The sequence below is a fragment of the Chelonoidis abingdonii genome, chromosome 13 (assembly GCF_003597395.2).
Source record: "Chelonoidis abingdonii isolate Lonesome George chromosome 13, CheloAbing_2.0, whole genome shotgun sequence".
NCBI lineage: Eukaryota > Metazoa > Chordata > Testudines > Testudinidae > Chelonoidis > Chelonoidis abingdonii.
Genome location: NC_133781.1, coordinates 17,957,757 through 17,969,675, shown reverse-complemented (window position 1 = coordinate 17,969,675; position 11,919 = coordinate 17,957,757). Strand labels below are relative to the sequence as shown.

The window sequence follows — 11,919 nt, the reverse complement described above, 5'->3', positions numbered from 1 at the left end:
CCTCACCCCTCCCATACTTCCCACCCCACCTGATCCAAAGCCCAGCGAGGTTTGCCACAGGGGAGGGCTACGACACTGTGCCCCCCCTCCACTTCCCCCAGCCGGCCAGGGCAGAGTCCCCTTGTGGGAGGAAGCGGCTGCCTGGCTGGCTGGCTCGCTGTCCCCTGGGCGGGACCCCCGGCTCTGGGCGGCGCCGCTTGCCAGTGCCATGCAGCGCACCGCTGTGTGTGAACGCGTGCGTGGCAGCCGGAATCAGCTGCTCTTTGATGTCAGTGCTGCGGCGCTGAGCGCCCCGGGGAGGGGGCGGGAGACCAGCCCCGGCCGCCGCTGCTGCCGGGCAGCCTGGGCGTTGCGGCGGCGGCTGCAGTGAATGCGGGGCTGATCCAGCTGCGGCCGCAGGGGAGCGGCGCTGGAGGCTGACGCGGCTCCCCCCGCAGATCTCTCCGGAGCCGGGACCGCAGCAGCCAAGTTCATGCCCGCAGCCGCCAGACCCGTGCAGCGCCCGGACTTCGGCTCCAGCCGCCCAGCCCGGCGGCCAGCGAAGTCCACTGGAGGCGGCTCCCTGCTAACTTGCCCAAGGGACCCTGCCCCGCCTGCCGCCGGCCCCTTCCCTCTCCCACGCCCCGTGGCCCGCAGAGCGATGCCGGGGAGCGAGCAGGCGTCGTGGCTCCCCTCCTAGATGCCAGATGGCCTCGGAAAACTCCCTGCCCCTCTGCCCAAGGAACTGCTCCGCCTGGGCTCCCAGGAACGGGTCCGGTAAGTGCGGGCCGGGGCACCGGGGGGGCTAAGAGCAGCGGCAGAGCCCACGGGATGGGCTGGGATAGGTGGGCAGGGAAGCCTCTGGCAAGGGGATCTCTTGTTGCTGCTTTGACTGGTGCTGGCTACCGGTACGCGGAGGTTTGGGGGAGCCCAGCGCTGGCCCCACCTATACACCCTGCACTTTCCGGGCTTGAAACGGAACCGGCTCCAAGATGTCCTGCGCCTGGACGGAGGAGAGATTCTGCTTTAGCGCCTCTGCCTGGCCTGCCCCGTAACCCTCGGGGAACGGGGCTGAGATCTCCGCTCCAGTTCCCCTCCCTCGTCAGTCCCCCACGTCCCCACCCCAGTTAGATACGCGGCAAGTTGGTTAAATTTACACTTCAGAACCAGCTGGGCTGGACAGCTCCCGCGCTGGTCTCCCGGCTCCACTGGGGGCCGCTCTCTGGACCCCGCCGGGGGGCTCCGTGCAGAGTGCGAAGGGAGGGACAAGTTGAATGCGGCAGCTTGCGAACTTCCCAGCAAAGTTCCCTTTCAATTAACCGATCGGCGTAGTGCGAGGGGCTGCATCCAGTGAGAAGGCTCATCCCTCCAGGGCAAGTCCGGAACCCTCTGGGTCCAGCCTCATTATTTTTTATTCCAAACTTAGTAATAGCCAGTTGAGATCCTTCCACTGCATTCTGAGCCTAACGCAATAATCATCAGAATTCCTAGCAGTCCGGCAGCACGTTTCAGCCCTCGCTCTCAAAGCATTTCACAGTGGAGGGGAAGTAGCATCTCAGTGTTACAGCTGGGAAATGAGGCACAGAGAAGGTAAGCGGTTTGGCTGGGATCACAAAGGGAACCTGGTAATGCTGGGAGAAAAACCCAGGTCCTGGAACCTTTGCTTTATCCCTTGGACCCTGCTACCACCTTATAGTCATAAGCCAATATGGTTTATCCTGTGAAGAAGCCCATTAAGCCACATGCTCAGTGGTGTACATTGGTGAGGTTCCAGTGACTTCAGTGGAACTACAAGGATCTATAGCAGTGGAGGATCTGACACGGATATCAATAGAAGCAGGGGTTCTCAAACTAGGGGGGCTGGCTCCCAGGGGAGGTGCAGGAAAGTGTCAAGGGAGGTGCAAGCTGCTTGTGGGTATTTTTTTAAAGAGCTCTGTCCTTCAGTAGGAGGCAGCCCAGGCTTGGCTCTCCTCCTCCCCCCTCCTTCCCAATCCCTCACCTGGAGGTGGTGGGACTCCAGCCGTCAGCCCCAGGGTGGCAGCACAGAAGGGTGGCAATGGGGCACTAAATCAGCTGTGAAAAGTGTTATTTACAAATATCACTTTTCACATGGCCACACTTACTTCTGTGCTGATACTGGCACAGAGCTGCCTTCAGAGCTGGGCATCTGGTCAGCAGCTACTGTTCTCCCCTCTGCCGTCAGAGCTGGGTGGTGGTATGTGTACTGGGGGAGGGGACATAAATGACTACAGACGCAAATAAGGGAGACCCGATTAAATAAGCTTGAGAACTACTGCAATAGAGCAATGAATATTTACACCAGCTGAGGATCTAGCTCCTTATTTCAGAAGGTGGAAGACACAGTCATCTTTATTCACTGAATGTTTCACTTTAAGTCCTTTGTTAGCAAACACACTAAAAGACGGTTTAATATGTATTTGGATATGTTTGTTACAAGTACATTCTCACCTTAGAGATAAAGCTCTGTAGGCCAGATCCTGTGATCCTCATTCAGGCAAAACTTCCACTGAAGCAGGGGTCGGCAGCCTTTCAGAAGTAGTGTGCCGAATCTTAACTTATTCACTCTAATTTAAGGTGTCAGTAATACATTTTAATGTTTTTAGAAGATCTCTTTCTATAAATCTTTAATATATAACTAAACTATTGTTGTAAGTAAATTAAATAAGGTTTTTCAAATGTTTAAGAAGCTTCATTTAAAATTAAATTAAAATGCAAAGCCCCCTAGACTGATGGCCAGGACCCGGGCAGCGTGAGTGCCACTGAAAATCAGCTCACGTGCTGCCTTCGGCACGTGTGCCATAGGTTGCCTACCCCTGCACTAAAGTGAATGAATGTTTTGACTGATTATGGATCACAGGATGTGATGTAGAGCCATTAACAAGGACAGTAACACCAAATTGTGACAAATCTTGTTGCCATATAAGAATTCAAGTAGTTGTCGTAATTCTGCAATGCATGGCCACCTGGCCTTTCACTGGAACCATGGAGACAGAGCTCAGATCCTTCTGCTCTGAAAGTCCCTACTCACTTGAGCTAAGGGAGAATCTCCTCCAGATGTAGCAGTACAGAGTCTAATCCACACAACCAAGTAGTTCTGATTTTATTCAGTGGAGGGCACTAGTGCACATACACACTAAATTCATTGCAACACTTACTAATATGGCCTTAAACCCTAAGGTCCTGTCTACACTGCACTAACTGTCTGTCTCTCTCATTGGCTAAAACTTCCCCTTCATTCCACTGTCCTTCAGTACACACTACCAGTCGTCTGCATACATGCTGCCCTCCATCCTAATGTTGGCTTCTTTTTAGTGGTGCTTTAAGTACAAAGTTTCAAAGCTCTTTGGGATCCTTCAGGATGAAAGGTGCTATATAAATAATCCTTTATGTGAGGCCTTTGTGCTTACATTAACTTTGCTATAAGATTATTTGTGCTTGTACCAAACATTACAAAACCACCAGAAGCATTTTAAAAAACTCAGTTGTACACCAGCAAAGTACAGTTTAATTGCTGGGAGTCTGAATATAATGTCCTGTGTTTTAATAACACAATCCTCCCTCTTCCTGGAAGCGGGGGGTGAGGACACACATCTCATACTAGCTACTATATAGCAGCTTGGAGGGAGAGCCTTATTCTTCTAGTCTCCCACCTCCAGGTCCTGGGAAAGAGGGAGGCCAGTCTGGATGCTCTGGAGATGTGTGGGCTTGATAATGTGGGAGCAACAACAGGTCTCAATTGTGTTCCCATGGCAGAGTGTTATTTAAAGCTGTAGAGCACAGGGCTTTTCTTGGGAATTAATGACCAGCTGGAAGGAATTGATACACTTCAACCACAGCCATGACAGGGGCCATTAAGCTCAGTGGGTCACTAATCCCCTGGAAACAGCCTGTGCCAAAGTTATTTCTATTATGAGCTGAACATGGGGGGTGGGCGCCAGCAGGAAAATCTCACAGGCATATGGATTTTTTCTTATGGATGATATATTTTCCATTAATTTGGACAGAGTGTTCATAAGACATCAGCCAAACAGATTCTCATCATTCACTTCAGTTTCTAATCAACAGCAGATGAAGCAGCAGGGGGCTGTCTTTGCTGGAGATACAAATATGAATCCTTAGCAAATCAGTCTGCTTTACCTGTGACAAAATTCTTCCCATCTGTGGCTGATTGGCTGTGTTCTGTCAACTGTGCGGATGCTTGAGATAGGATGCATATTGCTATAGATTCAAAATGTTCCTACCTGGCTTTGTTTATGACTCATCCTGAGGCTTCCAAGTGTCAAAAGCATACTTGTCACATCTCTGCTCCCTAGAAAGCAAACATGACATGACTGAGGTGGAACAAGTCTGTTTTGCTAGTCCTGGGTCTGATGCTGCTCTGACTCCCACCCCACCCTTGGTGTAAATCAGGAGTTACTCCATTCAATTCTGTCAAGTTACTCCAGATTTACTCTGATGTAACAGATAAAAGTTTGGACTCAAGAGTTTTAACTGGCAATACTTGGCCGTGAGTGGATATCTGCTGTTCAGAGAGACTGAACACTAGTGACGTATTTGTTAGATTTTATTTCTCTGGGTTCTACTGTAAATGTCCCCCACTTCCTCCCAGCACTACACCCCTGCAGGAACAAGTTGTTAAGAAGACAGAATAATGGAGTAATTGAAAAGTGTTCCCAATTAAAATCAGTTTGAATCATCTGCAATTGAGAGCCAGTCACAGAGTGGGCTTAGCGGATGCTAAAACTGCAGTGCATATCATTTCAACAGGCACACAAATAATTTACACAATGATTTTCCATGGAAACAACATACCCCACAGGAGAAAAATGATGAGCTAAAAAGTGATTTGCCTCCGCTGAGGATGGTGGTCTTCTCTTTGCACATGTGGTTTGTGGTGCTTCCTGACAAGGCAGTAGGTTCAGCAAACACTAACTCAGACTTGGGATGTCATGCAGAGAAATCAGGGCCACCGAGAGGATTCAGGGGGCCTGGTGTCTTTGGTGGCAGGGCCCCCCTGCCGCCAAATTGCCACCAGTGGCGGGTCCTGGGGCAGAATGACCCCCTGCCGTGGGTCTTTGGGGCACTTTGGCAGCGGGTCCCGGAGCGGAAGGACCCCCTGCTGCCAAATTGCTGCCGAAGCCCTGGAGCGGAAGATGCTCCAGGGCCCCGGGCCCCGCGAGAGTTTTCTGGGCCCCCCGGAGCAAGTGAAGGTCCCCGCTCCAGGGGCCCTGAAAAGTCTCATGGGGGCCCCTGCGGGACCTGGGGCAAATTGCCCCACTTGCCTCCCTCCCGGGCGGCCCTGAAAGAAATCAGGTGTGAGTTGGCATTGGCCATTGGACCATTAACCTACAGAGACTATCAACATAACAAGTGAAAATGAATTTGGTTATCTGGGCCTAATGCTTTCCACAAGTGCTGAGCAGCTGCAGCTTCAATTGACTTCAGCTGGGTTCTCAGCACTACTGAAAATCAGGTGCCTAAACAGGGACTCAGGGGCCTAATTTTAGGCACCCACTTTTGAAAACCTTGGCCTTAGTATTTAGGAGAAGCTTTAGAGATCTCTTGCAGAAGGTAGGTCAGAGCTGTTTCAACTCAGGACTGAGGTACATTATGGCAGTGGTTTTCAAACTGCAGGTCATGACCCAGTACGGGGTCACGGAATGTAAGGCACTGGGTTGTGGTGGCTCTGGTCAGCACCGCCGACTGGGCCATTAAAAGTCCCATTGGTGGAGCTGCCCGGCTAAGTCAGGCTAGTCTCTACCCCATGCTGCACCCCAGAAGTGGCCAGCAGCAGGTCCGGCTCCTAGACGGGAGGCCACAGGGCTCCATGTGCTGCCCCGAGCACCAGCTCCGCATGGCCAATGGGAGCGGTGGGAGGAGGTGGTGCCTGTGGGCAAGAACTACGCAGAGCTGCTTGCGCGCCTCTGCCTAGGAGCTGGACCTGCTGCTGGCCGCTTCCAGGGCGCAGCACAGTCTGCGGTGCAAGGACAGGCAGGAAGCCTGCCTTAGCACCCTCGCTGTGCCACCGACCAAGAGCTGCCTGAGGTAAGCCCATGCCCCAATCCCCTGCCCCAGCCCTGAGCCTCCCCCCAAACCCAGAGCCCTTTCCTGCACCCCAAACCCCTGCCCCAGCCTGGAGCCCCCTCAAACCCAGAGCCTCCTCCTGCACCCCAAACTGCTCATCCCCATCTCCATTGGGTCACGGGCATCAACAATTTTCTTCAACTGGGTTGCCAGAAAAAAAGTCTGAAAACCACTGCATTATGGGGATGCTTATATGGCAAAGTGGATGTAAATGTGAAACTAAGCTGTTGTGCCATGTGCATTGGGCAGGGCAGGAAAAGGTGTAAGTTACCCCCACTTTAGTATCCACACAATTTCAGAATTCCTTAAACCTGTCTCTGAGCTGAGGAGAAATCCAGCTACACAGGGGTATTGGCACCGTGGGGGATGAAGCCCAGGCTGTTAAGACTCATGGCTCTGGTTTGTTTTGGCAGTGTCAGAAAGGGCAGCCCCCTACACCAATGTGATCATGCCTAGCCTGTTCGGCATCATCTGTTTCCTGGGCATTGTCGGGAATCTCATCGTTATCTACACCATTGTCAAGAAGAAGAAGCTGAGGTGCAAGCAGACCGTGCCCGACATCTTCATTTTCAACCTCTCCATCGTGGATCTCCTCTTCCTGCTGGGCATGCCTTTCCTCATCCACCAGCTCCTTGGTAACGGCGCCTGGTATTTCGGGGCTCCTTTGTGCACCATCATCACTGCCTTGGACACCAACAGCCAGATCACCAGCACCAACATCCTGACAGTGATGACCCTTGACCGTTACCTGGCAACCGTCTACCCTCTGAAATCCACCTATGTCCGGACACCATGTGTAGCGGCCTCAGTAATCTGCTTGGTGTGGCTGCTTTCTTTCCTGACCATCATTCCTGTGTGGATGTATGCGGGCCTGATGCCTCTGGAGGATGGGACTGTCCGCTGTGCTCTCTTGCTTCCTAACCCCGAGACTGATGTCTACTGGTTCACACTCTACCAGTTCATGCTGGCCTTTGCTATCCCACTGATTGTCATCTGTGTTGTTTATTTTAAGATCCTCCAGCACATGGCTACCACTGTGGTCCCCCTTCCCCAGAGGAGCCTCCAGGTACGTACCAAGAAAGTCACCCGCATGGCAGTTGCTATCTGCTCTGCCTTTTTCATTTGCTGGGCCCCTTTCTACATCCTCCAGCTGGTGCATCTCGGCATTGACACGCCTTCTGTTGCCTTCTTCTATGCCTATAACTTTGCCATTAGCTTGGGCTATGCCAACAGCTGCCTCAACCCCTTCCTCTACATTGCCCTGAGTGAGACCTTCAAGCGCCAGTTCATGGTGGCCATCCGTCCTGCCAAGGAGCAGGTCCGCAACAATAGTTCCATCAACAACAACAGCGCAACAGAGGCCAGTGTGTGCCTAAAGCTTGCACCAGAATCCACTCAGCAGACTCAATTTCTGAAGGATTTTTCCCCACACTCGCTGCCTGTGACTGTCGCTGTTCACTAGGGACTCTATGGTCATGCCAAAAGATGGCTTTGGGGGTCTTTTCTGGGAATGACACAAAGTAAGGAGGAGAGTGGATAAGAAGTAGCTTTTGACTGCTCTTAGTGAAGCACATGGACTACAGGTTTCTACTTTGGAGACTCACAGTCGAATCCTCTCTCATTACAGGGTTCTGCATTCAATCTACCCCTGATCTAAGAGCTTCTGTGTACTGGTTGCTTGGTCCACTGAGGAATGACTTGGGAATTCCTTTTAATTTCACACAAAACATTGGGCTCTTCTTGGAAGGAAAAGGGAAAGAGAGGGAGACATGAAGAGAGAGAAGTCTTTGGAAGGTATTTTACTGGCACTGAACGCCATGCCAGCCTTTAGCAAAAGGATCTCAATTGGGTCCTTACTGTTTGACCATTGTTTCTGGGAAAGAAGTTGATATGGACCCTCTTGCTTTAAGACTTGAACTTTTTAAAAAGACTATTTAAAAAAAGGGGGAGAGGGCTAGAAAACTGAGCTTACTGAGGCACATGCTTAAATTCCAGAAGCAAAAAGACAAGGAACTGCTCAGCAAAGCAGCCTTCAAAGTGCCTGAGGAACAAACCCACAAGCATTAGATGAGGGAACTCCTGCCTTGCCAAGATCCTCTGGACTTTTTGGTGAAGTCCCAACCTGCCTCCAGTGAGCTGTGCTGCTTGGCCGACCTATGAATATTCAGGAACTGGATGCTGGGGCCTTGACAAGCTGTCTCTATATATTTGCAAGCAAAATCAGACCCTCTGGCAGATAGTGATTGTACTGCTTCAAGGGATTTCAGAGGCCCCATCTACACGACGCGTGAAATTCGATTTTAGATACGCAATTTCAGCTACGGGAATAGCGTAGCTGAAATCGAATATCTAAAATCGAGTTACTCACCCGTCTTCACCGCGCCGAATCGATGTGCGCGGCTCGCAAAGTCGAATCCGGAACTCCGTTTGTTTTGGTGGAGTTCCGGAATCGATGTAAGCGCGCTCTGGGTTCGATATATCCCCGTCTAGACGAGACGCGATATATCGAACCCAGAGCTTTCGATTTTAACGCACCGAAATGGCGCGTCGTATAGACGTGGCCACAGAGTTGAGCAAAGCTGCTGCTCCTAACACCTGATCTGTAGATAGTCATCCCATTGAGCCTGCTTCCCCATGCTGCTCCTTCAGTCTCTCTCCATGCCCATCAATCTGCATGTTCATTAGGGAAAATCACACAGGTGGCTTTTTAAAAAGATTCCTCCAAACAAGCCAGCGTGCAGAAAGACAGATGTGTGTAGAAGAAGAGAATGGGAGGTCGCTCTGAGAAAAGCAGCTGCTTAAGGATAATGATAATATTACTAATTAAAACAAAAAACTTCCATATTTGGCAAATACATCTCTATCTCTCCAGAGACTGCAAGGTACTTTCACCTATTAGAAGGACATGGATCAGTTAAGTGCTGGGGATTACATTGATAGACTGCACAGGAGTCCCAGGAGACAGTCAGGAAAGTCTTAAGCTGCTTGTTAAACAAGGAGCAAGTGACTGTTGTGGATGTGTGTCATGTAGCAGAAACATTACAACCATACACTGTTTCATATGCATTCCCACAGAGACCACACATGGTGCAAAGGAACTAATTCACATCCTCATAATCACACACTCATCCACACAGCTGCACACCTTCATGCAGCTACACACAGTCACACATACAACTACAAAACATTCTTCAGAAACCATGCACACGTTTGTAGGCATGTGTGTATATATATAAGTACACAAAACCCATTAACATGCACACACATTCACCTACATCCACACTAGCTGATACACATGCAGGCAACCCCATATAGACACACAGTTATTTATCTAACTACATACACCAGTGTAAGCACACACATCCCATGACAGCACTGTAGTCTCCCAATATTGTTCTCTGCCCCTAAAAGATAAATCTAGATAGGTGGGCAGTCAACTCTTCAGGTCTATAACATACTCTTTCCTCTTCTGATCTTTGTTCCCATCCCGACTGCATGGAATTTGACTCACCTGTGCAGATTCTAGGGGGAGCTTTATTGTGGTTACTTGCTCTTTGGCCAATAACTTCCCTGAGGGAATGGGAGCAAGAGATAAGGAACATGGTCTTGGGGTTTGCTAAGGAGAGTCTTGTTCTTCTCAAGAAGGGCAAATACATCCTGTGTGAACCTCCAGTTGGGTAAGGAAGAGGGAAGGAGGAAGGATTGTGGCTCCTTTTCTGGTAAGAGGGAGTAGCCAGTGGAGATTGATTCCAATTCATTCTAATAAAAGAAATGGATTGAGTGAAGAAAGTTCTGGAAGAGGATGAACATGGGGACTGAACTACCCAAAAAGCCCCTAAGCAGCAGCTCATCTTCCCTTCCGTCCAGGCCAGCGCCCTACTCACTGCTAGGTGAGCAGGGTCTTACTACATTGAACTGAAGATCTTCAGAACGAGTGGGTCCTTTCTTCCCAAACCAGGCATAAAACAAAATGTCCCTCACTCCCCTGGTCAGTCAGAGGTTGTGCCTGGTGTGGAGGCAGCAGGCTCAGCCTCTGAGGCAGGAATGCCTTGTGTCACTCAATAGCATCTCCCGGTTCTTAGAGCCAGGATGGGTTCCAAGCAGCAATGGGCCCCATGATGCTCCTTCTCCACTCTTGTTGCTGGAGCAGGGAGAATAGAGTTCAGGGGAAGGAGCAATCGTTCCCTATCCCTTCTTGGTCTGCAGCCAGAGTGGGAGTTGGAGCTGCTGTACAGATTGCGGAACTTGCAGGACCCCACCTGGACATGAGAGGTGGAAGAGACCTGCTAGATTCCCCCAGAGCAGCACTCCAGAGCAAAATCAGGTTTATTCCCTATGGCCTGTGCTTAAGGGTTGGCTGTGATCAGAAAGTGGTGTTGAGAGATTCTGGATGAGGCTCCTCTGATGGAATAGTGCCGGCTGCAGCAAGGAGCAGGAACTGTGGGGGATGTAAAGCAGGGAGACAGGGAATGCCCATGGGCAGAGGCTCCACAAATCGAAAACCAAATCAAACATCCCCCAAGGTAAGGGAGGGGGCTCATTTCAATTTTGTGTGAATCAGATATTGGTCCTTGTGGTAGAGACTGCCACTCTGCAGGAGTCAGGCATTTCCCGTGCATCTCTGAGCAAGCTGCACAGACCACTCCAGGGATCAAGACCAACAGAGTTTAAATTGAGAGGATTTCCCCAATGCTCCCTGCGTATGCTACAAATGTGTAGTTATCCGTCTGTCCACAAAGCTTGAGCTGGATGTGTCTGTGAGGCCTAAGGCCTCTTGTGTACTTCGTGCTGCTGGTATTTGGCTCTTGGAGAGAGTGCCATATTGTTATCTTGTGTACAATAAAGACATTTGTGCTTGAGCTGGTTGGCTCCAGCCCTGTGCTCAGTCTGATCCCGTACTGCCAGCCCAGTGCTGCTAAACACTTCGTATTTCCCATCATAGGCTGGCCAATGAGTCAAGGAGCCAGAACTGTAAATGGCTCTGTGAGCATGTGTGGATGCCCATGCCTTTTCCAGGGCATAACCAGGTCACACAGAAATGTGCCTCTCTGTGAAATTTAGCTTTTAATGGGCTTTGGTTGCAGCCTTTCCCCTCTCCCTCTCTCCCCTTTCCAGTCCATTCTCATATGGACCCAATCCTGCAAGGTGCTGGGCACTGCCTGAAAGGTGTTGAATGCCCCTCAATCACACTGAAATCAAGGGAAAGACACCGTGCATCTTGCAGAGAGCAGGCTTTTAGTCCCTGTCTACATCAGGACAAAGTTTTGTTAGAAGATCCTCAGCTTACACCCATTTTAAAACCAGTGCTTAAAGGCTGTTTGAACTTGGCTGGAGCCTCAATGGGATTCTGACACGGTTTGACTGGTCAGCATGAGCAGGTCCTGACTGTCAGGGGTAGGGGCCCCCTCTAAGCCGGCATCTGACAACTCACACTATGAGAGTGTAACATTTCCAGTAAAACTGGGGGAAAAACTGTGGTTGAATAGTAAACTTGCCAAAAAATTCAATTTCCAGGAGACTGAAACTATTTGTGAATTTGGGTTGAATTTGACGATCCGTTTTGGCCGAATAAAAAAAATGAGGGGGAAAAATTCAAAGACGTCTGAATGGTTCATTTTGACGTTTCTCTTCCAAACAACGTTCACAATTGTGTTTGACGCACACAATTTTTTGTTTTGGCAAGGGGAAAAAAATCAGTTTTGGTTTGAAATGACCCAAATTTCTTTTTCAGATGTTTTGATTCAGACACCCAACTGAAAAAATCACTGAGTTGCTGAGCTCCAGTTACCAGTTTTAGTAGGTTCCTCTCTGCTTGTTCCTATGAGGTTTTTCTTG

The 11,919-nt window shown here is 50.2% G+C and overlaps 1 protein-coding gene across 1 annotated transcript; it reads left to right on the top strand.

The window, feature by feature from the left end:
- The first annotated feature begins 664 nt into the window (after positions 1-664).
- LOC116832261 (melanin-concentrating hormone receptor 1-like) lies at positions 665-8,344 on the top strand. Its single transcript, XM_032792921.1, has 2 exons — positions 665-756; positions 6,498-8,344. Exons 1-2 carry the CDS (start codon positions 687-689, stop codon positions 7,544-7,546), a joined length of 1,119 nt encoding a protein of 372 aa, XP_032648812.1. The 5' UTR covers positions 665-686; the 3' UTR covers positions 7,547-8,344.
- Positions 8,345-11,919: the final 3,575 nt, after the last annotated feature.